We start from the raw sequence: 27,493 nt of genomic DNA, 5'->3' as shown, positions 1-27,493 counted from the left end.
AGAATATCTAGAAAGACACGCAATAAACATCATAGTTAATGGTGAGAAACTCAAAACTTTCTATTAATATCAGGAATGAGGCGAGGATGTCTCCTCTCACCACTACATTTCAACAATATACCACTACACCACTACACTACACAACAAACTGTAAGTTTTAGCTAGTGCAGTAGGACAAAGAAAGGAAATAAAAGACTACATGGATATGAAAGGAAGACATAAAACTCTTTTTGTTTGCAGATGACATGGTCATCTATTCAGAAATCTGAAATAATCAATAAAGAAAACCTCCTTGAACTAACAATCAATTATATCAAGGTTACAGGCTGTGAGGCTAATATACAAAAATCAATCACTTCCCTGTATAACAGTAATGAACAGGTAGAGTTAGAAATTAAAGACACAATAGCATCCAAAAAATGAAATGCTTAGGTATTAATTTAACAAAATATGTACAAGAACAATATGAAGAAAATTACAAAATTGGGACTAAAATTGAAGAAGAACCAAATAAATGGAGAGATAATCAATGTTCATGGATAGGAATACTCAGTATTGTAAAGATGTCAATTCTTCCCAAATTAACCTGCAGATTCAATGTCATCACACTCAAAGCACTCAAACATCAAACAGGTCAGACATATTTGAAATGTTTGCATTCAGTATTTATAGAATAATGTCTCCCAATATCTAAGAAAGCATTCACAATGAGTACATTATTTACGTGGTTAAACTTCAGCTTGTGTCTGTGTAGGACTTTTTGCTCTCAATATCATACTCTCTCCTATGCTAGTGAAACAATATTTCATGGTCCAAGAAACGTTTGCTTTTGGATGCAGGCTTATGGAGATGCTCCATCCCTTATTTCCTTTTAGTAGTTGCACTCTGCTCTATGATCCACTAAGCCCAAATTTTATTATCTAACATTTGTCATTGTAATTGTATGTATGTATTCTATTCATGCATAAACAGAAATAGTTTGAGACAGAATTATGTACATCAATTGAAATTAAATTATCTCCAAAACATTGGTTCCTCAAACTGACTTAGTATTTTAATCACCAGGTGAGGATATAATCTTAAGATATATATATATGTTATTGAGCTCTGCAAGTGAAATGTATATTTCCTAAATCATAAGTGATGCCTTGGTAAGTGTATTTACCTTTAAAGCTTTCTAGGTGATTCTAAAGTCACCCAAATTGGAACCATTATTCAGGTTTTCCCCTTCTCATTTTAAAGAATGTACAGATGCTCAGAGCTACAGTCCAAGGTCTTTATTTTTCTTGAATATAGTTTCAATTATCTACTGATAATCTAAAGTGACCAAAGGCAGAGGAACAGAAAGGTATTTAAATGAACAAAACACCAGTCTTACTTTATATTTTTTATTGTAACATACTTGTAAATAATCCATTAAATATGGATATCAATCAACTGAAAATTATCAACCACATGGAAGTTTTAGTTTTTATTCATTTGAGTAGAGTTAATTGTTGAATACAGATAGTATCTGCTTGACAATGTGCTCATAAGGAAACTAAGTGTTATTAAACATGATAATGGAAGACCAAATTTTGAGGGCCATGCATTCAAAAGTACTATAAATTCTGAATTACATATATTCAGAATAATATATATATATATAATAACATATATGTGGGCTCTATTAAAAGCATGAAGGCAAAGCTGATAGTTGACAAAATCATGAAGTAGATGATGTGTCTTTGGCACTTATATTCTGGGTCAATGTACAGCCATCATCTCCTAAGCTTCACCTTTCAGATGTTTTATTATTTTCACCATATATGTGCTCTTGTTTTCTTTCATCTGCATCTTTTTCCTAAGTTGAGATTTTTCCAAGGTCAGTGGCAGACTTTAGAATACTGAAAAGGAGAATCTGAAAGAAAACATATTTCACAATCATGAAACTTCAGATAGCATAAATGCAGGGGCCAGGATGTAGCAATTATGGAGGTTAAAATTTCTTTTCACAAAGTGTCTACTATGCCAGTTTCTTACATTTTATCCCATAGTTAATTTTTTAACATTTAAATGTTGGGTTTTTAAAATTTTTTCTTAACTTTTGGTTCCTTTATTGGTTGCCAGCTAATACAAAGAATAAGTACAAATTGTAATAAAAATATAAAAGTAGCCTCTCTTTACTGTGAATATACCACATGAATAGCATCTTCTAGGCACATGGCCACCAGAACACCTTTGAAAATATCTGGCCATGTAATCATTGATCGTTAGATTTATAACTGTTGTTAGTTTGTTACTGGCTTAGAATGCTGTGTTTTCCCAGGATTGTGTCTTGGGGGTGACAAAGAGCAAAGCCAGCAGCAAGAGCATGGAGCATCCAGCAAAGCTCTTTTAATGACTGAAAAGAGAAAGATCCTACTATTCAGGAGGGCTATAAGGAGGATGCAATGAGGGCTGTGCAGTCTGGGATTTATATTGCCTCCTGGGAGGAGAAATTCCCACCATCCCTGGATCAAATAGAGAACTGAATTGATGACATCACAATCCACTCTTGAGTGGTTGAAAGTACAATGCTTCATTTGCACAGGGCATAATCAGTCAGCTGGCATAGGGCATAACCAATCAGAGCTGAGGTCTATCTAACAGCACAATTTTGATTGGCTGAGTTAGAAACTTCTTGAAACTTACAAGGGTCTTGAAAGTTACAAGGTCCCTGAAGCTTCTTGAAACTTACAGGGGCCCTGAACTCTTATCTGCCTGCATCTCTCTGTTACCTGCCTCAAGTTCTCCCCCAGTTTAAACATAAATTCTCCAACTTGGTTCTTCTAACCCAGGAACTGAACTCATACACGTTTACACAGGGGAGTTGAAAACCTGAATTCATAAAGAATTTTACAAAAATATTCAAAGCAACTTTATTTATAATACCCAACAACTGGAAGCAACCAAATGTTCATCAACAGATGAATGATACATAAGTTTCTGTTTATCAGTACAACGGAGTATTACTCAGTGATAAAAAGGAATGAACTATTTACTGACTTATGCAGCCACGTGGACAAATCTAAAAGCTTGTTAAAGATACTGGGCATAAAATATAACATACTGTTTGGTATCATGATAACATGATTCAATTTACATGAAATTCTAGAGCAGGCAAAGTAAGTCTATGGTGATGAACAACAGAAATTATTTTTTTGGAAGAGAAGGCAGTTAACTGAAAAGGAGCCATACAGAGCTTTCTGAAGGGGATTTCCAAGCTCTGTATCTTGACTAGGTAGTATTTACATAGTCTCTTCACTTGTCAAAACTCAAATAACTGCATACTTAAAATCTGTGCATTTTATTGTAGGCATAGTATTTCCCAAAATGTCACATCTATATTTAATTAGGAAAATAAATATTTTGATGTTTCCGAATGTTAGCATCTGCACCAGGGCTCTGTAATTGTCCTCAAACTTTTAATTACTGAGTGCCTTTTTAATGACTCCCAAAGCAGAAGACAGTGAAATGGACATTTCTCTTAATAACCAAAGTCCTTGGAACAGTCAGTGCTGGAGTCCAGGGACTTTATTATGTGGGGTCAGCATCTCCTATGCTAAAGGCTTTTTCTGTCTCTTTGTATCCTAAAATATGTCCGTGTGTGTGGAGGCTGAGGGCAGGGAAGATTCTCTGAGACTAAGGAGACAGCTTTGTTGTGAGACCATGCCTGGTGACAATTCTTTGTCTCTGTATTTCTTTTATTTTGGTCTCTCTGTTATCTGTTACTACCAAGGCTGGTGAACAACGTGCCTTTGACAGTTTTGGTCCCTCCCTAGAAGAGCACTGACTCTTCACAAGAGGGGCCAGGGCAAATAAAATGGGCTGGGTTCACCCAAGGGTCTGATTCTGAAGCAGGAGATGCAAAAAGCTGACGTGTCCGTCCTTGGCCCTCACAGGTGACCTGCGGGAGGACCAACTCGCACCTGCAGCCGTGGCTCACGCTCCTGACTCACCTGGTGCTGAGGACCAGCGCCCACAGGAGGAACAGCAAGCAGCGCGCGGGGCTCAATTTCATGCTGTCGTCCGCGCGGGTCCTCCCTCCCTCTCTGCCTCCGCTCTCCGTGCTCCTCGGGTCCTATTGCTCCGCGGTGCCCGGCTCTGTCCCGGCCGGCTAGGACCCGCTCCAGCAGCGGACGGCAGCGCACGGACGGACGGACGGCCGCTTGGTGAAGGCGGCGCCAAGAGCAGGAGTATTCTTGCGTGTGATGTCACCGGCGAGGCCAGCCCGCCCGGATTGCTCGGCGCCGCCGTCCCCGAGCCCGGAGGCGCATTGTGCTTCACGCTGGAGGCGGCGAGCCGGGAGGGCGGGGGGCCCGGGGGAGGTCCCTGCGTGCGTGTCTCGGGGCTGCGCTCACCCGGCTGCGCGCCCGCCGGGGCTGGTCATTGATTCCCGCTCCTCCCCAGGACGGGTCGGGGCGGGTGCGGGCGCGGGGGATCCAATCCCGCTGTAGTGGGGCCGGCGCAATCGGCAGGGAGACTGAATTCCCTGGGAAAGCAGCTCGGGATCCAGGCAGGGGGCCCTCCCCGATTAAACAGTATTTTAAAGAATGATGGGATTGGAAGGGAAAAGATTTTATTTGCCCTTGTGTTTTCTAAATTCTCCATGAGATTGGAGAACTCAACAATTGTTATTTGATGGAGAAATCAATTGTAATTTGAGAAATAATTTAGACAAATTAAATGACTGCTTCTACACAATGTTTTACAAAAGCCATCCACGAGAACAGAGCCACCCACACCTACTGAAATAATTTATATTAACAAGTTCTGAGGATCATTAGTAGTAAAGAGATGACTTAGAATTGGCTGGGGTCATTCACAGCTCAGTTTTATGACCTGATGGGCAAGACAGCTAAGTTTAATGGCCTGGAACCAGAAAGAGTACCTAATGGATTTTTCTTTCCCCTCAAAAAATCTTTTAATGTGGAAACAATAAATTTCACAGAATAAAAAGGTAAATAGCAGTATATATGATCTCATAGAAGAGAAAATGGGTAGTAAGTTCTGAATACATACTTTAGGCATTGGGAAAGGGACTTTTCAGTTGTCTCGGCCTAGGTTCTTTAGAAAGTAGACCCTGAGTTTTAGATAAAGAGTTTAGATAAAGCACCTTTATTTGGGTGGTGTAAGCCCAGACAATTGATGACGGAGGAAAAGAAAAAAGTAACAAGGCACAGAAAGATGAAATGCTATATGGTGTGATAAGCAGCTTTACAGAACTGACCCCTTCTCTATGGATTGTTGAGAGGGCAGGAGCACCCACCTGGAGGCGGGTGTGTTCACACACTGAGAGGCAGCACATCTGGGGCCAACAACGGGTGCAAGGGGCCCAGTCCAGGAGGAGGAGGAGCTGGTCAAAGTCGTTCACTGCCCCTTTATTAAACAAAGGCGAATGCCCTGATTGACAGAGCTTTGCGCCATAGCCGATTATCAACCCAGTTATCATTCCCTGGAATACAGGATTTTCGTGATGCTTCCAACTCCGCAAAATTCCTGCAAGTTGTTGATTTTGATACAAATGCCCCTACTTTCCATAAGAGATCTCTCACCATGTTTAGTGCTGATGTGCTGGCAGGAGGAGGTATTGGGCTGATACCAAAACGGTTTGGTATAGCTTTTGTTGAAGGAAAACTGTTTTCCATTCCTTTGGCAACAGGAGTGGCTGGCAAAGAAAATGACACTTGCACAGCAGAATCTGTCTTTTCACAGTCTGGAGTTTGCTTTCTGGTTACTTCTTGTCTTTCCCGAGCTGCTAGTTCTTGTTTTAAGTATCGTACTTCATCCTTTAAGTTCTGCACAGAGACCAATGAAGATTCCATTTCATCAAGTTCAGAAAATGACACTTGCACAGCAGAATCCGTCTTTTCACAGTCTGGAGTTTGCTTTCTGTTTACTTCTTGTCTTTCCTGAGCTGCTAGTTCTTGTTTTAAATCTCTTACTTCATCCTTTAAGTTCTGCACAGAGACCAATGAAGATTCCATTTCATCAAGTTCACTTTCTAAATATGCATTTCTTTCAAGGGTCTGATTTAGCCTTTGTTCAGACTCTTCCAGGGAAACTACTGCTGCCCTTTGTGCGCGCTCCAGGTCATCATTGGTTTGCTCCAGCTCTCTCACGTACTTCTGGAACTGCTCCTTAATGGCCCGAGTCTGATTTAAATCATCCTCTAATGCTGTGACCTGTTTGTAGCTTTGTGCATACTGATGTTCTAGCTTCTCCTTTAATGCCTCCACTTCATATTTCAGCCTTTGGTTATCAGCTTGCAAGTCTCTCTTACTTTGTTCAGCCAATTGGATATCAGCTTGCAAGTCTCTCTTACTTTGTTCAGCCAGTTGGATATCAGCTTGCAAGTCTCTCTTACTTTGTTCAGCCAGTTGGATATCAGCTTGCAAGTCTCTCTTAATTTGTTCAGCCAGTACTAACTGTGCCTCCAACTCTGCTTCTAATTCTCTGCTTGTTTCCTGGAATTCCAGTAGCTCATCCCGAGTTTCCTGGAAGCTTTGTTTATACTTGAAGGAAAGTTCCTTCCAGAAAGCAGTTTCCTCCTCTACACTAGAAAAATATGGTTTATCTTCAACATCCATAGTCAAGAGAGTCTCCAACGTGTCAAAAGGGCACGTTCAGCGCCTCTTGGCAGAGGTCTCCGCTCCACTGGCCCGGCAAGGGCCGCCAAGCCGCTCAGCAACTGCTCTGCTCTCCGCAGTTCCAAGCTCTGAGCTCCACTCAGCACACTCATTGTCCAGCTACTCACCAGCGCGTCAAGGGTTGCCTGGGAGACATTCTGTGACGCAAGGGGTGGGTTTTGGAGCATGTACACTAGCGCGAGGGCAGCCAGGGTGGGGCTGTGGCGGGGAGGGCATCACAGGGGGTGAGGTCAGGCCCGCAGAGCTTACATCAGTCTGACAGAGGACTTGTGCACAGGCGCTCCCAAGCACCATGAAGGGCGGGTTTGGACATGGAAGGTTTCCCTGCACACTTTGCCACTCGGGAATGTGGCGCCACTGTCGGCTTTCAAATTCCTTCAAGTGTTTCAGTGTTCTTGTTCATGTAAGATGAATCTTGTGTGAGATTTCCCGTCCAAGTCCGTCCCCAACCCCCGCATAGAGTATAAGCGGTGTTCAAGCACCCCCATCACTCTCTCACAAATACCTGTGTGATTTATAGCAGGTCCACTAGCTGAACTTTTTTTTTTTCCTTCTGCATGTTATTTATTTATAATGTTTTTAAAGTAAGGTATTATTGATATACACTCTTGTGAAGGTTCCACATGAAAAACAATGTGGTTGCTTCATTCACCCATATTATCCAGTCTCCCTCTTACCCCATTGCAGTCACTGTCCATCAGTGTAGTAAGATGCCACAGAGTCACTACTTGTCTTTTCTGTGCTACACTGTCTTCCCCATGAACACCTCCACACCATAAGTACTAATCATAATAATTTCAATACCCTTCTCCCTCCCTCTCCACAGGTCCTTCACACTCTTCCCCTTTGGTAACCGCTAGTCTCTTAGAGTTTGTGAGTCTGCTGCTGTTTTGTTCCTTCAGTTTTGCTTTGTTGTTATACACCGCAAATGAGGGAAATCATTTGGTACTTGTCTTTCTCTGCCTGTCTTATTTCACTGAGAAAAATGCCCTGGAGCTCCATTCATGCTGTTGCAAATGGTAGGATCTGTTTCTTTCTTATGGCTGAGTAATATTCCATTGTGTATATGTACCACATCTTCTTTATCCAATCATCTACCGATGGACACTTCTGTTGCTTCTATATCTTGGCTATGTAAATAGTGCTACAGTAAACACAGGGGTGCATATCTCTTTTTGAATCTGAGACCTTGTATTAGAATGGAATTCCTGGGTCAAATGATATTTCTATTTTTAGTTTATGAGGAACCTACATATTGCTTTCCACAATGGTTGAACTAGTTCACATTCTTGCCAGCAGTGTAGGAGGGTTTCCCTTTCTCTGCATCCTCACCAGCATTTGTTGTTTTTCATTTTTTTGATGCTAACTGGTGTGAAGTGATATCTCATTGTGGTTTTAATTTCCATTTCTCTGATAATTAGCGATGTGCAGTGTCTTTTCATGTTGGCCATCTGAATTTCTTCTTTGGAGAAGTGTCTGTTCATTTCTTCTGCCCAGTTTTTAATTGGGCTATTTGCTTTTTGGTTGTTGAGGCATGTGAATTTTTATACATTTTGAATGTTAACCCCTTGTTGGATGTCGTTCACAAATATATTCTCCCATACTGTAGGATGCCTTTTTGTTCTGCTGATGGTGTCCTTTGCCATACAGAAGCTTTTTAGTTTGATGTAGTCCCATTTGTTTATTTTTGCTTTTGTTTCCCTTGTTCGAGAATATGCATTTAGGAAAAAGTTGCTCATGTTTATATTCATGAGATTTTTCCTATGTTGTCTTCTAAGAGTTTTATGGTTCCATGACTTACATTCAAATCTTTGATCTATTTCAAGTTTACTTTTGTGTATGGGGTTAGACAATAATCCAGTTTCATTCTCTTGCATGTAGCTGTCCAGTTTTACCAACACCAGCCATTGAAGAGGCTATCATTTCCCCCATTGTATGTCCATGGCTCCTTTTTCATATATTAATTAACCATATATGCTTGGTTTATATCTGGACTCTCTAGTATGTTCCAGTGGTCTATGGGTCTGTTCTTGTGCCAGTACCAAATTGTCTTGATTACTGTGGCTTTGTAGTAGAGATTGAAGTCAGTAAGCATAATCCCCTCAGCTTTATTCTTCCTTATCAGGAATGCTTTGGCTATTCGAGGTCTTTTGTGGTTCCATATAAATTTTAGAACAATTTTCTCTAGTTCATTGAAGAATGCTCTTGGTATATTGATAGGGATTGCATTGAATCTATAGACTGTTTTAGGCAGCAATCCCATATTGACAATACTTATTCTTCCTATCCATGAGCACGGGATGTATTTCCATTCATTGATATCTTCTTTAATTTCTCTCATTAGTGTCTTGTAGTTTCCAGAGTATAGGTCTTTCACTTCCTTGGGCAGGTTTATTCCTAGGTATTTTATTCTGTTTGATGCAATTGTGAATGGAATTGTTTTCCTGATTTCTGTTTCTGCTAGTTCATCGTTAGTGTATAGGGATGCAGAAGATTTCTGTGTATTAATTTTCTGTCCTGCAACTTTGCTGAATTCAGATTCTAGATCTAGTATTTTTGGAGGGATTCTTTAGGGTTTTTTATGTACAATATCATGTCATCTGCAAACAGGGACAGTTTAACTTATTCTTTGCCAATCAGGATGCCTTTTATTTCTTTGTGTTGTCTGATTGGTGTGGTTAGGAAGTCCAGTACTATGTTGAATAAACATGGGGAAGTGGGCATGCCTGTCTTGTTCCCTATCTTAAAGGAAAAGCTTTCAGCTTCTCACTGTTAAGTATAATGTTGGCTGTGGGTTTTTCATATAGGCCCTTTAGTATGTTGAGGTTCTTGCCCTCTATACCCATTTGGTTGGGAGTTTTTATCATGAATGGATGTTATTTTGTCAAATGCTCTTTCAGTATCTATGGAGATGATCATGTGGTTTTTGTTCTTTTTGTTGATGTGGTGGATGATGTTGATGGATTTTCTAATGTTGTACCATCCTTGCATCTCTGGACTAAATTCTACTTGATCGTGATGGATACTCTTTCTGATGTATTTTGAATTTGGTTTGCTTATAATTTGTTGAGTATTTTTTCATTTATGTTCATCAGGGAAATTGGTCTGTAATTTCCTTTTTTGGTGGTGTCTTTGGCTGGTTTGGTATTAGGGTGATGCTGGCCTCATAGAATGAATTTGGAAGCATTACCTCTTCTACTCTTTTGAAAACTTTAAGGAGGATGGGTATTAGGTCTTCACTAAATATTTGATAAAATTCAGTGGTGAAGCCATTTGGTACAGGGATTTTGTTCTTAGGTAGTTATTTGATTACGAGTTTGATTTCATTGCTAGTAATTGGTCACTTCATATTTTCTGTTTCTTCCTTGGTCAGCCTTGGAAGGTTCTGTTTTTCTAGAAAGTGGTCCATTTCTTCTAGGTTATCCAGTTTCTTAGCATATACATTTTCATAGTATTCTCTAATAATTCTTTGTATTTCTGTGGTATCCATAGTGATTTTTCCTTTCTTCTTTCTGTTTCTGTTTAAGTGTGTACACTCTCTTTTTTTCTTGATAAGTCCGGCTAGGTTTATCTATTTTGTTTATTTTTTCAAAGAACCAGCCCTTGCTTTCATTGATTCTTTCTATTGTTTTATTCTTCTCGGTTTTATTTATTTATGCCCTAATCTTTATTATGTCCCTCCTTCTACTGACTTTGGGCCTCATTTGTTCTTGTTTTTCTAGTTTCATTAATAGTGATTTAAGACTGCTTATATGGGATTGTTCTTCTTTCCTTAGGTAGACCTGTATTGCAATATACTTTCCTCTTAGCACAGCCTTGGCTGTGTCCCACAGATTTTGTGGTGTTGAATTAGTTTTGTCATTTGTCTTCATATATTGCTTGATCTCTGTTTTTATTTGGTCATTGAACCATTGGTTATTTAGGAGCATGTTGTGAAGCCTCCATGTGTTTGTGGGATTTTTTCATTTTCTTTGCATAATTTATTTCTAGTTTCATGCCTTTTCATGCCTTTGTGGTCTGAGAAACTGGTTGGTACAATTGCAATCTTTTTGTATTCATTGAATCTCTTTTTGTGGCCTAATATATGATCTATTCTTGAAAATGTTCCATGTGTAATTGAGAAAAATATGTTTTCTGCTGCTTTTGGGTGTAGAGTTCTGTAGATTTCTGTTAGGTCCATCTGTTCTAATGTGTTGTTCAGTGCCTCTGTGTCCTTACTTATTTTCTGTCTGGTTGATCTGTCCTTCAGAGTGAGTGGAGTGCTGAAGTTGCCTAGAATGAATGTATTTCATTGTACTTCCCCTTTTAACTCAGTTAGTATTTGTTTCACATATATAGGTGCTCTTGTGCTGGGAGCATTGGTATTTATAATTGTTATATCTTTTTGTTGTATTGACCCACTTATCATTATGTAATGTCCTTCTTTGTCTCTTGTGACTTTCTTTGTGTTGAAGTCTATTTTGTGTGATACAAGTACTGCAACCCCTACTTTGCATGAAATATCTTTTTCCATCCCTTCACTTTTAGTCTGTGCATGTCTTTGGGTTAAAAGTGATTCTCTTGTTGGCAGCATATAGATGGGTCTTATTTTTTTTATCCGTTCAATGACTCTATGTCTCTTGATTGGTGCATTCGGTCCATTTACATTTAGGGTGATTATCGATAAGTATGTACTTATTGCCATTGCAGTCTTTAGATTCGTGTTTACCAAAGGTTCAAGGTTAACTTCCTTACTATCTAAGAGTCTAATTTAATGCACTTAATATGCTATTACAAACACAATTTAAAGGTTCTTTTCTTTTTCTCCTCCTTTTTTTTCCTCCTCCATTCTTTATATATTAAGTATCATATTCTGTAATCTTTGTCTGTCCCTTGATTGACTTTGGGGATTGTTAATTAAATTTTGCATTTGCTTAGTAATTAGCTGTTCTACTTTCTTTACTGTGGTTTTATTACATCTGGTGACAGCTATTAAAACTTAGGAACACTTACATCTATAGCAGTCCCTCCAAAAGTGACTGTAGAGATGGTTTGTGGGAGGTATGTTCTCTCAGCTTTTGCTTATCTAGAAGTTGTTTAATCCCTCTTTCAAATTTAAATGATAATCTTGCCAGATAAAGTAATCTTGGTTCTAGACCCTTCTGCTTCATTGCATTAAGTACATCATGCCACTCCCTTCTGGCCTGTAAGGTTTCTGCTAAGTCTGATGTTAGCCTGATGGGCTTTCCTTTGGATGTGTTCTTATTTCTCTCTCTAGCTCCTTTTAATAGTCTGTCTTTATCCTTGACTTTGCCATTTTAATTACTATATGTCTTGGTGTTGTCTTCCTTGGGTTCCTTTTGTTGGGAGATCTGTGCAAAAGCATGACTTTAGTGCTCCTTATCCATCCCCTAAGGATGCAGTTTAAGGTCATATACCAATCCCCAAGCAGTTCTTCTCTGAAAAATGATTCACTGATATGGTGACCAATACCAAATAAATATAAGAATAATGGTGAGTGAAAGTTAATTTTGACCTAACATAGACAATTTTAAATATAGTGTGCTTGTTATCTCTGTCCCTAAGGATTGGAAAAAAATTCTCATTTTAAACACCACACATTATAGGCTAATGCCTTCAAATTTTCTTTAAATTGATATTCCAGTAAAGAATGATTTGACCCCAAATTGATTGTATTTCTAAAATAAAGGTTAAAAAAAGTTATCTTTACTGATTCCAGAGGTTTTCCTGTCACTCCATCTTTCCTGGGAATGTAGTTGTTGAGCCATTTGGGGGTACATGGTGCAGATTGAGAAGAATTATAGAGATGGCTGGACCCAAGTGCTGGGATCCTCATTTACACACCATGGAATATAGAAAAACTTGTACTTTTCAAAAATATAGTGTTTGAAGCTCTCACCTGCATTGGAACACTGGGTTCTAAGGAGTTCTTTGGGATATATGTGGACAGAGGACTGACCTATGCTGGGAATCCTAAGTGACCTAGTTGAAAACGAGACTTCCTTGGTCCATAACCTCTAGGACAATGGTGATTAACTTTGCATTGTTACTGAGCCTTCGAAAGGGTGATGAAAGCCATAGGCCCCTGAATCAGAGAACACATACATACACACACTCACATTTCCTGCTCAAAATTTACCTACGTGACTTAGATGTCCTGGGACTCTGTTCCTTCAACCATGGGACCTACAGTCCTTTAACACTAGATAATCTATACATATTAGACATTTAATAACTATAGATAAGGCAAATCTTAATTTTCCTCAGAGGAGTGAATTGGGGAGAGGAGGTTATGGTTAATATTACAAAATATAATTCTTTTATTTTCCTTTTAAAAAGTGAATCTCTTCAGTAAAGGAGTTCTTAGCCATCCTAGAATTCCAATTTAATTACAAGTTACTGCACTTCCATTAAGTGCCCTTCCTTTATATACTATTATGTGAAACAGTAACTTAGGGTTAAGCATACAGTCCTTTATAATCAGTTTGACTGGGTTTGTTTCTCTTAACCTCTCTGCATCTCAGCTTACCTACAAAGTACAGATAGTACTAGTACCTAGTTCATCAGGCTGTTATGAGTAGTAAACATGATTCACATGTGAAACATTCAGCAAAGTATCTGACACAGCAAACACTCAGTATGTGTTAGCTATAATTTTCATAAGAAGAACGTTTATATGCAAAAGACATTTTGTTTTAACAGATATATATTTAAGGGAAAGTGACCATCAGGAAATATAATATGTAATGTTAAGTACTGATATGTACATTTGGACTCAGAAGCAAAATTTTAATGGGATATTTGAGTAATATATACAGACTATTTTTCTTTGAGGCTGGGCAGGTCACAGTGGGTGGAATGAGGTAGAAGATCAAATTAGTAACCAATGTTTGATAAAGATATACTAAATGTCCTTGATAAGCAATCTTAATTTGAAAGTTTTAGCTTTCAAGCGAAAATTTTGGGATGTTTATTAGAAATGAAAAGTTCTTTCCTTTTGAGGCCTCTAGACCTCATTTTCAACTCTAGATTTCCTGGATTTAAATTTAATAAATGGAGAAAGAAAATGAGTCTTGCTAGTGAAACGGGATGATGTGGCAAAATTTAAATGGAAGAATTTTGGAGTGCTGGAAAAACAAAGTTTACACTGGCATTAACTCAGCTATTTCTTTTCCATAAAATTTCTTATATTCTCCTTTTCTACTTTAAAATTATAATTTGAGGAAAAATTGTCAGTATATATTTTAATCTCTAACTATTATTCTTGTTTCAATACAATTGCTCTGAATATGCAAATCCGTATTATCCAGCCCATTGTTTGTGAACAGCTTGAAAACTGAGATAATGGGGTTAATGCAGCACCAGGATTTGATTTTGTAATCCAGTTAGCCATCCAGGGAGCATCTCTTATTATTTTGTCCAGCATTATTATTGAAGTGCCACAAATGACATGCAGAGTTTCTCTCTCGTGCAGGATGTTCTAGGGAACTGAGGCTACAGGTTCTACCCACCAAAGAATACTGACAACTTTCATAGCCAATTTATACAGGTGTATTTATTACAGGTATTTATGATTGATTTTGTATTCATTTTTCCTGCTTTCATAAGCTCATAATGTCTTTTCTATCTGCTATCAAAGAGTGGAAATAATTCTTTTTTTGCTTCTCCTTGGCCTAAAGATGGAATTTTAACCATCTCTTTTATGAATATATAGACTAGAAGACTACTTTTTCATAAATACTGGCAACGTCCATATAGCCATTTTTCTTAATTTTTTTTTCATATTTCTAATGATTTGCCACCTGCCTTTCTTTATGTAAATTCTATTGGTGGTTCAAGTCCTTATTAAAGCCTCATCTCCCCCATGAAGCCCTCTCTGACCACCCAATGTGAATAGATTGCCCCTTTTCTCTAGCATCGATTGTTTGTGACATTTATTTAACATTTATGAATAGCTCCTGGGTGAAACTGCATTTGGCTATTATATATACAAGTGTACAATGTGGGCTTGCCAACGAGAATAACAGCTTCTCCAAGACAAAAATTGTATCTTATAATTTGTGTATATGCCTTAGGAACTAGTGCTGTACAGCCTAAATGCCAGGACTCAGAAACACAGTTAATGACACGTTAGCGGAAGAGCTCCTTTCTTGTCAGAATCCTTGTAGGTCTTCTCATGTTCTCTTTGAGGCACAGGAGGGATAGTGTAGTTCCAGTTACAGGCTTGAATCAGGGAGTGCTGTCCCATTTGGGGTCATTCTTTGCCCTCATGTTGACCTTGCAGCTGTGGGTAAATCTTCTGGGCTGCCTGCCCTTCAAAGACCCTCTGCCTTCCTCCATCTCCCATGGACCTCCTGCCATTGGTGGATCTCAACAAACTTTTGGACCCTATCTTCGAACCTAGGGAATAAGCTAGAGAAAGATAGTGCTCTACTCCTTGCTTGGGAACCATTAAAGCACTAGATTCATGGCCATTTTTTCTGCTTTCCCCATCCCAGGACTCATAGACTGGGAAGATGGGACAGACAGGACCTAACTGAGCTAAATGGAGGCCAGAGCAGGTGAGATGAGAAGGTTGGAATTCACTGAGGGCTTGGCCTTGGGGAAGAAATACCTCCTGAGTAAGAACTACAGAGGAAGTTACATAGGCAGATTATCAACAAAGGATTGGAAAGTAAGAAACTTTATAAATGATTATAATAAAAATAAACTTCAGCGGCTGCGAGGTGCTGAGGGGAGAGGCGCCGCCGCCAGCGCCGCTGCGGGACCCGTTAGAGCGGAAGCGCAGCCGCCGCCGCCTTCGCGGTCCTGGGACCCTTGGTTCCCGGCAGGTGGGAGGCGGGAGCCACGTCGAAGCGGCTCCGGAGCAGCGAGGTGTGCGCTGACTGCAGCGGGCCAGATCCTTCCTGGGCATCAGTAAATAGGGGAACTTTTATATGTGATGAGCGCTGCAGTGTCCATCGGAGTCTAGGACACCATATCTCTCAAGTAAGGCACCTTAAACACACACCCTGGCCTCCAACATTGCTTCAGATGGTTGAAACCTTGTATAATAATGGTGCTAATTCTATATGGGAGCATTCTTTGCTGGACCCTGCCTCTATTATGAGCGGAAGGCGTAAAGCTAATCCACAGGATAAAGTACATCCAAATAAAGCGGAATTCATAAGAGCCAAGTATCAGATGTTAGCATTTGTCCATCGCTTGCCCTGCAGGGATGACGATAGTGTGACTGCTAAAGATCTTAGTAAGCAACTCCATTCAAGCGTGAGAACAGGGAATCTTGAAACCTGTTTAAGGCTGTTATCTTTAGGAGCACAAGCCAACTTCTTTCACCCTGAGAAGGCAAACACTCCACTCCATGTGGCCTCCAAAGCAGGGCAGGTTTTACAGGCAGAATTATTGGCAGTATATGGAGCAGACCCAGGCACACAAGATTCTAGTGGGAAAACTCCTGCTGATTATGCAAGGCAAGGAGGGCACCATGAGCTGGCAGAGCGCCTTGTAGAAATACAGTATGAGCTGACAGACAGACTAGCCTTCTATCTCTGTGGCAGAAAACCAGATCACAAAAATGGACAGCACTTTATAATACTCATATGGCAGACAGAAGCCTGGATTTGTCTGAATTGGCAAAAGCTGCTAAGAAGAAACTTCAATCTCTAAGTAATCATTTGTTTGAAGAACTTGCCATGGACGTGTACGATGAAGTTGGCAGGCGAGAGACTGGTGCAGTCTGGCTTGCCACGCAAAACCACAGAACCCTGGTAACTGAGACAACTGTTGTCCCCTTCCTTCCGGTCAATCCTGAGTACTCATCGACACGACACCACGGCAGACAGAAATTAGCTTGGTTTAACGCCCGTGAGTTTGCCACGCTGGTTATCGACATTCTCAGTGATGCCAAGAAGAGACATCAAGGTAGTCCTCTTTCTAGCTCAAAAGACAATGTGGAGCTCATACTGAAAACGATCAATAACCAGCACAGTATTGAGAGTCAGGACAATGACCAACCAGATTATGACAGTGTGGCATCAGATGAAGACACAGATCTGGAAGCTGGTGCAAGCAAGGCAAACAGGCAGAAGAGCCTAGATTCAGATTTATCAGATGGACCAGTCACTTTGCAGGAATTTATGGAGGTCAAAAACGCTCTAGTGGCTTCTGAGGCCAAGATACAACAGCTAATTAAGGTGAAAAACAACTTGAGTGACGAGCTGAGAATTATGCAGAAAAAGCTTCAAACACTCCAGAGTGAAAATTCGAACCTCAGGAAACAGGCCACAACCAATATATATCAGGTGCAAACTGGTTCTGAGTACACAGACACTTCCAACCACTCTTCCTTAAAGCGACGTCCGTCTGCCCGGGGCAGTAGGCCCATGCCCATGTACGAGACGGGATCAGGTCAGAAACCATATCTCCCAATGGGAGAAGTGAACTGCCCTGAGGAGAGCAGGACAAAACTCCAGCCTTTCCCCGCACACACATCCAGGCTAGAGAAGCAGAACAGCACACCTGAAAGTAACTATGACAACACTCCCAATGATGTGGACCCAGATGACCCAGGGTCAAGCAGAAAGGGAAGGCAAAGGAGTGTGCTGTGGCAAGGGGATGGCTCGGTGCCAGATATAGCAGAAGCCCACACGGTCCCAAGCCCCATCCTCCCCAGCACCGAAGACGTCATCAGGGAGACTAAGCAGATCACCAAAAACATGCAGGAGCTCTTAAGAGCAGCCCAAGAAAATAAACACGACAGTTATATTCCCTGCTCAGAGAGGATACACGTAGCTGTTACAGAAATGGCAGCATTATTCCCCAAAAAACCCAAGTCTGACATGGTGAGGACTTCCCTTCGCTTACTGACATGTAGTGCCTACCGCCTCCAGTCAGAGTGCAAGAAGACCTTCTGGGGGACTCTGGCCCATCCACAGACATCCAGCTGGTCACCCAGCAGGTCATCCAGTGTGCGTATGACATAGCCAAGGCCGCCAAACAGCTGGTTACCATCACCACCAAAGAGAACAACAACTGAGCCGGAGAGTGCTGGTCCTTCCGTTTTCTAGGCTTTGTAAAGTCTGGTTTCAAATTTATGGAACTCTTCTGATTTTTACAGAAACAAACATTTAATGAAAGTTTAAAACATTAAAAAAAAATAAACTTCAATCTGATATGCTGTAAGAAAGATAATTATCTTTCTATTCTTTCTATGAAAAATAATATGAAGTTGCTGTTCTTTGTTGAGACAATTGAAGACCACATAGCCAGAAATGCACAAAGGCATTATGGAGTATTCCACTCAGCATATTAATAAAAATAATGGGTTTGCCGTATTTTCAGGTTTTATGATATTTATGTTATTTGTCAACTTAAAAGATAATGCAGCATATTGTGGTTTCTTCTTTTTAATTCTATACAAATACTGAAGCATTCACTCTCATCCCTACTTTTTATCTACAGTTTGTCTTCCTTTACTAGGGAGACTTATTTGAAAAGCTTGAGATGCCACAAAACCTTTTTTCATCCCAGCCAGAACTGCATATCCAATTGCTTCGGTGTGCTCATGGGATGCTGTGCTTTGCAGCAGCCCTTCATGCTTACTATAAACTCGCCAGCTCCACTGAGCCCCAAACCTTTTCTTACTCCTGTGATTTCTCTTTCTCTGAATGGGACCAGTTCCACTGGAACCTCGAATTCAGGACAGAGGTCACCTCTGAGCACCACTCCCCAGGCTGAATGCCCTGCTTTGAGGTTCCATAGATGCTGGGACCTTGCTCTCTCAGATGATTCATCTCCCTGAACTTTCACCTACTGCTTATTTGTCCATTTTCCTCATTAGCTTCTTACATCCCTGAGCACAGGGGCTCCTGCCTCTTGTTTCTCCTCAGAGCCTCACTTGGCACAGACTCCCTGTGACTGAGTCGTCCCTAACATACTATTAAGAGGATGCCTACATTCTTTCCTCACTCACCTGGAGAATTTCACTCTCTGTTTCACTGATTTATTCAGGTAATAAGCAAATATTGGTCTAAAGCTGTGGTGCCAAGGGAAGTGCACACAATGAGGTTTAAGATGTAGAGCTTGTTTCAGGTTGCCTTCAAAATTTATTCAGCACTTTCTCTGCTCCGGGCACAAGGATCCTATGAGGTAAGTGTTATTGCTATTATTATTATTACTTTATCCACTAGTAGATTCAGAAATTAATATCACATAGCCAGTAATTGGCAAAGCGCGGTTTGAAATGAGACAGGCTGGCATCACCCAGGGCGGACCCTCTGAACAACCTCCCTCTCTAGGAGCTGTCAGAGGCCTGATAACCAGATGTATGGAACAGAATCCTGCTCTTTAAGAGCTCACTGTAAACACGTGAAGTTGACACTTAAATAAAAGCCGTTACTGCAAGTGAAAGAAGGATATTAACAACTAAAAGTTATTAAAAGGAAGACACCATAATAAAGATTTTTTAGCATTATGTTTACCACACCTTGTTTTTTCAAATCATATCACAAAGTATTTCAGTTGTAACTATAATAACCACACAGTAAAATATGTTAATTTAAAAAAGAAAAAAAGTATACTATCCTATTGCAAACAAATGTTATGTTTTAGTCTGTTTTATTTCTTGTAGACCTTATTTTCACAGCTTTGTTTCTCACTTATTTTTGATTAACTAAAAGTTGAAGCAAGGAATACATTATACTTAGGTATTCCCTTCATTTTGAACTTTTAGGCATCCTTTTATGTTTGTATTAGAACTAATTCTGCAGTGAACTATCAGAGCATATATTTTTCTCATTTTATATGCAAATACATACTTCCATTCCATCCCATGAAATTAATGTTATCATAAACGTTTCTCTAATATTAGGAATATATTTTTAAAAACTTGAAGGCTTTATATTAATAAAGGATTTCAGTATATGATATAGAGTTATGATTTTATTTTAAAGATTTGTGGATGTCACAAGATGGTAAATTATAACATTTGCTTGACTTTTACTGTGATGCAACACAGATATTTTTTTTCCTGGTCTTTTACAGGTACTTGAATATGTCATGAACATATCCTCTCTTCCTGTTTTTGTTTTATAATTTTGGATATATTTTTCAGATTATATTACCTCTTTCAGACCTTTTGGGTCTCATTTTAATTAAGACCATTTATATCATTAGCTTATTAATGAGCACTTTCTCTTTCAAAGCATCTTTCACCTCAAGAGAAGACAATTGGCATATTATAGAGCTCTTCAGGTCTATCAAACCATTAGGTCAGAATGCTGAATCTTTTACTTTACTCATTTCTTTTTTTTTTGAGTCTTGTAACAATTGACCCAGTCAGTGTGTTTCAGGACTTGGGTTATTCTGCTCACGAAATATCTGCTCTAAACAACTGTACCTTTTTGAGTTTTAGATTTTTATTTCCTTTTTGTTTTTTCTTTTTCTCAAACACTGAAATTATGAGCATCAGATCATAATTTCCTTTTCCTACAGTTACCGTGATGAATTATTCAAGGATGGAGAAGCAGAGCTGCAGCGTGGCAGGAAGCTGACTTGCCTTTGCGTCACTTTTCTAATGTAGACTAACAGCACCTGCACTTAAAATATTTTAGAGTTTAACTCTGACCCATTTTCTATAACATGATTATTTTACTTTAAAAGGTATATTTTTCTTTTGTCCTAGAAGAACCAACAGCTTCTCATAAATGTACCGTACTTTAAAGTATAATTTATGGCAGACATTCTACCTTCTTTTTAATTTCCTGTCTTTCTGTCCTGTCTTGGGCACTGTGTATGTCAATCTTGGTTCACTGATTTGTTCTTTTAGCTAGTCTTATTGCAGGGAATTTCTTTCTGCTTAATTAAATCATGCACACCCTTGTTAATTCTATGCATCTATCTTTATCTCTATATATCACATTATTCTTTCACTCAAATGTCTTATCTCCTCCCCATCTCCTTTAGGATAAAGTTAAAATAACCCATATACCCAGACTGTGTGTAGTAGCAGAGCAAGTTATAGAAATACTGGTTTGAGTCCCAGCTCTGTGACAGCACTATTTCATAATCTTGGGTAAGTTATTTCAACTCTATGAAAATCAATTCCATCATCCTCAAAACTGCCTAGTTCTCAGGAAGTATTGGTAAGGTTAACTGAGATAATGTCTGGGTATTATGTATGGCAAAAATGTATGTTTTATCCATTCTTGTAGTTTTAGTCTCAAGCCTTCCATTATCTTTCTGATATTTTTTATATTTAGCAAGCATGTCCCCAAGATTTACATCACACCATATATTATTTCAACTTTTATGAGGGTTATAAAGAATAACAATGTTCCTGCTCTCAAAAAATGTGGGCATAAAAACTACAAAGGCAAGGTAACTGAATCTTAGGAAACACAGGTGAGAGTTATGCAGGATGAGGCTCATTGGGAGGCCAGGGCTAGATGGCAAAGGGCTTTTAACTTTTTCTCAAGAGAAAGGGGAGGCTGTTAATGAGATTTAAGCAAGACAGCAATAGATCAAATGAGCTTCTTCAGAGCATGGCCCTCACTGTGAGAGTGAATTAGAAGGACCAGAGACTGAGCAGGAAAAGATGCTGAGACAAGTTCCTAGAGGTAACAGACTCAAGTAAGATTACTGACAGCCAACCTGGACAGAAGCAGATGGATAAAAGAACTATCATGCACAGATACTCAAAAAGGCTTGGTCATTGATTGAATGGGCCTTGGGGGACATAAAGGAGAGGACAATGTCCATGAAGGAACTGAGGTTATTAGATGGTGGCTTTTATTTTATAATTCTATGTTATTTATTTTCCTCTGTGTGAATACCCTTTCCTCAAATGGACTGGAAATTCCTTATGAAGATAAGCCATGCACAGACATATACATCCCCCAAATACTCATCTTATAATAGCTGCTCAATAAGTGCTTGCTCAGTGAGTAAATGCTTGCGGGACCAACTGCCCATTGCTATGAGCAAATTATTTCAATCTCTGCAAAATACCAAGTCTTAATTACTCACATCCATGGTGATAAGAGTGACTTTAACAAACTGCCAGAGAAACACACATCTTCATTATGCTCAATTTTAAAATCTTAACTTCTGGAATAGATAACAAGTTGAAAATTACTAAACAGAATCTACTTTTTTTCTCTTCTTAATAGTGACAGTAGTGGAAAAAAACTGGGCTGTTTGGGAGAAGGAAGAAAAGAAAGAGATTCTAGTTTATCTACTAAAAGGACAATCATCTGTAAAATGTAGAATTCTAGATACTAGAATTCTAAAACTATATGGTAAATACATTGGAAATAAATAAGTTATTTTTTATGAACTAAGGAGTTTTGATAGCTTACTCTTTAAAATACACAAGGATAAGTATAAGTATTTAATACTATGAATTCAATCTTTAATTTATTGATGGCCTGACCTTGGAGAGGCTGTTGAAATAAAAGAGAGCAAGAAAGAGATTGAGAGAGACAGACAGACAAGACAGACAGGCAGAAGTGTTTATAGTATAATAGTAAGCATTAGGAGTCAACAGGTTGGAAATAGAGTTATAAGTACTTGATTGGAAATCACAAAATGTCATTTCAAAAAGTAGAGGCGAGTGAATAATCAAAATAGTTCCTGGTTCATTGAGGTAAAAGGGTAGATTGAGTTGAATAGTGGACACAGTGTGTGTAGTGAAGTCCTGACAGTTTTTCTTTTTTTGTAATGCAAGGGATTGACTTAAGCTTTGATTTCTGAGGCATCCACTTCAAAGAGCTGGAATAACAACATTGCTTGTCACAGGCCTACATAAAGAGCCAGCCTGCCACCCCACCCTCTTCCTTTGTTCTAGAGATCTTGGTTGATTTACAGTAACTGACCATTTGGGCCACCATTTCTGCACTCTAATTTCTAGTTCTTCACCCTTGACTCCAATTAAGCATAACTTTAGGCCCCCCACTGCCACCACTGTGACCTCATTGCCATATGCCATATGCTTTCCAGGCTCTGTAATTTACCTCCTACCCTCCTTTTTTCAAAATGTTGTTTGCTAAGGGTGACTTGCAATCATATAAGAATCACAAGGGCAGGGTGGCCCCAGGATGGGACTGGCACACGGCAGTGTGAATTGTAGTATCGGCATCACATACCTTGAACTTGTCTTCAGAAAGAATAGAAATCCAACCCACATTATCACTTGATTTCTTGCCTTTCACTCATTTATCAGATGGCTATTAAGTTAACTCTGTAACTATTCTGTGTGCTTCATTTAAAAATACATAAAATACAATCCTTCTCCTGAACTAATATATACCCATGGGGGTGATAGGCACATAAAGAGATAATTACATTATGATGTCATAATGTTGATTCCTTGGTGGCAGTGGTACAAATCCAGCCATGGCTCTGGTGCAGCTCAGACATCGCCATGCTTGCTGGGCACTCATTCCTGAAAAGTCTGGACATGTCTTTACAACGCTGGGCTCCACTTACCTACTACCAGGTATTTGGTGTTGGCATGTGAGTTGAAGTTATTTGCCATTGATGTCAGGTTTTTATTACAGGTGTTTTGAAATGTTGGGGAAGCAAAGCACTCCTAAAATGACTGAGGCTAGCTATTCTGTAAAAATATGTCTTGATTCTCGATTCTCCTATTTTTAAAGTTGTTAGCTGAGTGAATAATATAAGGAATCCTTAGACAAATACAATAGCATAAATGTCAACCCCACAAGACTAGTTCTTTGTGAATAGAGCAAATCCATTTGCTAATGAAGGATTTCTGCTATGCAATTTGAGACACCAGTGATTAAATGATAAGGCATACTTATTCTTTCACTGACTTATCTGTTGTTCTACTTTAACCTCATCCTTGAGGCTGAAATTTTTCTCTCAGAAACTACACTGTTTTCGCAAATGTTCTCCACTCCACTGAGCATTTTTGAGTGCTTGTTATGCTTCTGAATTTTCCTCATAAACATCCTTAACTGTAAAGCATCCAGAAATGGTTTTCACATGTACATTAGAGTGAAATAAATGCAGTACTGAGCCGGGGTGAGAGTGGCTACTGTCTCTGGCTCCCCATCTGCTGCGTGGTATAGGAGGAGAGAAGGTGTGCAGTGACGCAGCCAGGGCCCAGGGCACACATCTTGTGGTGTTCCCAGAGACAGAAGTCTCCAGCCTCTGAGCAGACTGTCCTCCTTAGTTATATTTGTTGTCCCTGAGAATAGAATTTTTGAGTTGAAAGGATCATTTGACGTATTCTACTTTTCATGGGCTGACTGTACAGACCTTTAGAGATTCTAGGTGTATAAGAAAGAATTTGAAGAGCAATTACTCATGGGTGTCAGGGTGTTAAAAGGAAACTGCCTGGGACATATTAGAGACTCAGTATATTTTTACTGACTATATGAATAAAAATGTAATTGTAGTGTGAACTCAAAGAGTTTGTTTTTGCTGAAGGCTGGAATCCAAATGGCTTCATTGTCAGTGGAAGTCAGGAAGGAATAAAGAAACTGATTTCTGTATGAATTGTAGGATTACAACATTTCATAGCTACGAGAAACCTAATGAGACCAGTTGTCCTTAAATGTTACTAACACATCAGATAGATTAGAATCACTAGGGAGAATTTTTAACAATCCATATCCCTGGATCACAATCCCTACATATTTGAGTGAATTAGATCTAAATTGGGTCAAGTTATATGAATTTCTTAAAGTTCAGTAGGTAATTCTAATTTGTTGCAAGACTGGGAATAGAGTATAACTCAGCATGGAAGTAAACTTTAATTATAACTACATTATATTGTTTTTTAACTGGTGGTAGATACCTGAGATTTTGATATATTCAATCCTTTTTTGTATGTAGAACATTTAAAAGTAAAAAATAAATTCAAGTAAATTTATCATAGCTTTATATCTATCCCTAGAGGTATGACCCTATTTTTTGTGTTCCTGGACCAAATTACAACATATGGTGGTTTGAGGAAGGGGGCTTCCCACATAACACCAAGGAATTCTTGGAAGAGCAGGATGTCTAAGAATTCAACTCAATCGTGATACTGTCTACCTGGGAATAGCATTAGATTCCACCAGCTAAGGGTGCCATCCTACAGGACTGACCTTAATTCCCCAACTTCAGATACCAGTCACAACCCAGGTTATCACCTGTGCTTCTGACAAACTGAACATAGATCAGAGGTTCCCACTACTTCCTCCTTGGGTTCAATTAATTCACTAGGGCCACTCACAGAATTCAGAGAAACATTTTTCTTACTAGATTACCAGTTTATTTTAAAAGGATGTAACTCAGCATCAGACATATGGAAGAGATGCATAGGGTACGGTATGGGGAAGAGGCTCTGAGCGACTGTTGGGTGGTTGAGTTTGTTCTCTTTGGTTCTTGTTCCTGCCACAACAAAGAATTGAAGGACAGAGATACAGTAGTGAAGTGGAGCAAAAGTTTTTTTGAATACACTCTAAGGAAGGAACAAGCCAGAGTCAAGGTAGATAAAGGTAAGTTTACTTGAATAAAGCAGAAAGGAAGGGAAAGCTCATTGATGAAAACTTGTAAGCTCAAATCAGAGCTCTCAGTAGTCCCTTCCTACTTATCTGAAGTAGGACCGACAGAGTGAAGACTTGTGATTAAAGTCTGGAAAATAGAATGAAATAGCAAAGTAACAAAGACACCACTGGAAGAGCACAAAGACAAGATGTAGTAAGTTGAGCAGTAAGAAGTCTATTAAAAACACACATTCCAAGAAAGGGGAGTTTGAGAAACCTCAGAGATGAGGTGCACTTAAGGGCTTAGGATTTTGTCTTTTAAGGCTTTTAAGAATGGGATAAGTGGGGTGTGGGCAGACCCAGAGGGAGTAGTGCCCAGGAAACAATAGGGATCCTTTTTAAGATGACTATTAACTAAGTGGAGTTAGGTTTCAAAGGGAACAGGTGTGGTTTTCTTGGGGTTTGGGTGTGTTCCAGCCTCATGTATTTGGTTATATTTGGTTCCCAATGGAACTGTCATGCACAGGGAAGTGTGATTTTTTACTATACTAGCCATGGAGAGGTGTTATTTTTACTATGTTAATGAGTGTATAATATATTGTGGGGTGAAGTTTGGGTCAACTTCTCCTCCATGTTAGCACCAGCACATTTTGGCCAATCTGTTATTTATAGTCTCATTCCCTTTGTCATGAAAACAGCTTACATGGAATATTTAAAAATGTAAGCAAACATCTAGCCAAGTATAACCACCACAGGCTAATGTCCCCCTCCCCCTCGCTGCTCATCTCTGGCTATCTATCTACTATAACATTTTCACTTTTGTTTTCAAATCACTTTACCGAGGTATGATTTTACAGTTAAAAAGCTATGCATGTTTGATATATACAACTCGATGAGTTTTGTCATAAGTATATACCAATGCAACATTACTATCATCAAGGCCAAAGACATATCCATCACCTCTCACTTTCCTCTTGTCCCTGTTATTACTATCGTTATTTTATCTATGGTAAGAACTCTAAACATAAGACCTGTTCTCCCAATTTTAAGAATACAATACTGTATTGTTATCTGTAGACACCATGCTACGTAGTAAATCTCCAAAATTTACTATACTGCATAACTGGAATTTTCTACCCTTTGACCATTAGCTTTGCATTTCTTCCTCCCCAGCCCCTGGCAATCACTATTCTCTGCATCTGTGAGTTTGACTCTTTTATAGTCTACACAAAAGTGAGATCATACAATATTTATCTCTCTGTGTTTGGCTTATTTCATCTAGCATAATGTCCTCTAGGTTCATTCATATTGTCACAACGGGATAGATTTCTTTCTTTATAAAAGCTGAATAATATTCAGCTGTATGTGTATGCTACATATTCTTTACTTATTAACCTGTTGGTGGGTATTTAGGTTGTTTCCATTTGGCTATTGTGAATAATGCTGCAATGTACATATGAATGCAGGTACTTTAAGATCCTGATTTTATTTAGAAATGGGATCACTGGATGATATGGTAGTTTTAATTTATTTGTTAAAGAAACCTCTTTGCTGTTTTTCCTAATGACTGTACCAAATTAATTCCAAATAACAGTATACCAGTGTTCCCATTTCCCCATAGCCTCACCATACTCACCAACACTTGTTATCTGTTTTTTTTTTTTAACAATAACAATCTATTCTAATAGGTGTAAGGGGATGTTTCACTATGATGTATCTCACTGAGGCTATATCTGAACCTGATAAATAGTGCAGCCTGCAACTTTTCATATACCTGTTTGCCATTTGTATGTCTTAAGATAAAAATCTATTCAGACCCTTTGACCAGTTTTTAATCATTTATGTGTATGTTTGTGTATTTGTGAGGTGTAGGAGCTCCTTGTGAATTTTGGATATTATCCTTATTATACGTATGGCTTATAAATATTTTCTCCCATTCTGTGAGTTGCCTTTTCACTCTGTTGATTATTTCCTTTGTGGTGCAAATGCTTTTTAGTTTGATATAATCCCATTTGTTTATTTTGTTGTTACCTGTGATTTTGGCATCATATCCAAAAACTAATTGCAAGACAAATGTCAATAAGCTTTTCCTCTATACTTTATTCTAGGAGACTTATTAATTGTGTACTTGAACAAATTTTCTTTTTATGATGGTGATGATAACTATTATTTAAATTATTTGATCCAGTATGGATGGTATTCTCTTTGAAATTATTTTCTGCCCTCTGGAGAACTGAATATCAGAGTCCTTGTGCTTGGATTTTCCTCTCTGAATTACTACTAATTTTCAGATCAAATAGTTTGATGACTATTGTCATGCTATTAGTT

At 39.0% G+C, this 27,493-nt stretch overlaps 2 protein-coding genes and 1 pseudogene across 10 annotated transcripts in view; 2 read left to right on the top strand and 1 right to left on the bottom strand.

Moving 5' to 3' along the window:
• The window catches only part of LOC130684907 (uncharacterized), a 317,150-nt gene extending 312,736 nt beyond the window's left edge, over positions 1-4,414 (top strand). For 5 of the 9 annotated variants that reach the window (XM_057507506.1, XM_057507508.1, XM_057507509.1 and 2 more), the window contains one exon: positions 3,924-4,414. In XM_057507506.1, the coding sequence (XP_057363489.1) occupies positions 3,924-4,414 (491 nt within the window). The remainder of the gene's footprint in view (positions 1-3,923) is intronic. The other 4 variants (XM_057507510.1, XM_057507516.1, XM_057507514.1 and 1 more) reach the window with 2 other exon arrangements.
• Positions 1,373-9,466, bottom strand: LOC130684902 (nuclear distribution protein nudE-like 1; annotated as a pseudogene).
• On the top strand, positions 6,964-17,831 carry LOC130685039 (ARF GTPase-activating protein GIT2-like). Its single transcript, XM_057508212.1, is given in 5 exon segments — positions 6,964-7,074; positions 15,447-16,263; positions 16,266-16,864; positions 16,910-17,573; positions 17,576-17,831. Coding segments are annotated over 5 exon segments (2,322 nt in total). The 3' UTR covers positions 17,707-17,831.
• The last annotated feature ends 9,662 nt before the right edge of the window (positions 17,832-27,493 follow it).

The sequence above is a fragment of the Manis pentadactyla genome, chromosome 9 (assembly GCF_030020395.1).
Source record: "Manis pentadactyla isolate mManPen7 chromosome 9, mManPen7.hap1, whole genome shotgun sequence".
In the NCBI taxonomy this organism is placed as follows: Eukaryota; Metazoa; Chordata; class Mammalia; order Pholidota; family Manidae; genus Manis; species Manis pentadactyla.
Note: the sequence above shows the minus strand (reverse complement) of the source record. Positions and strands in the feature narration are given on the sequence as shown.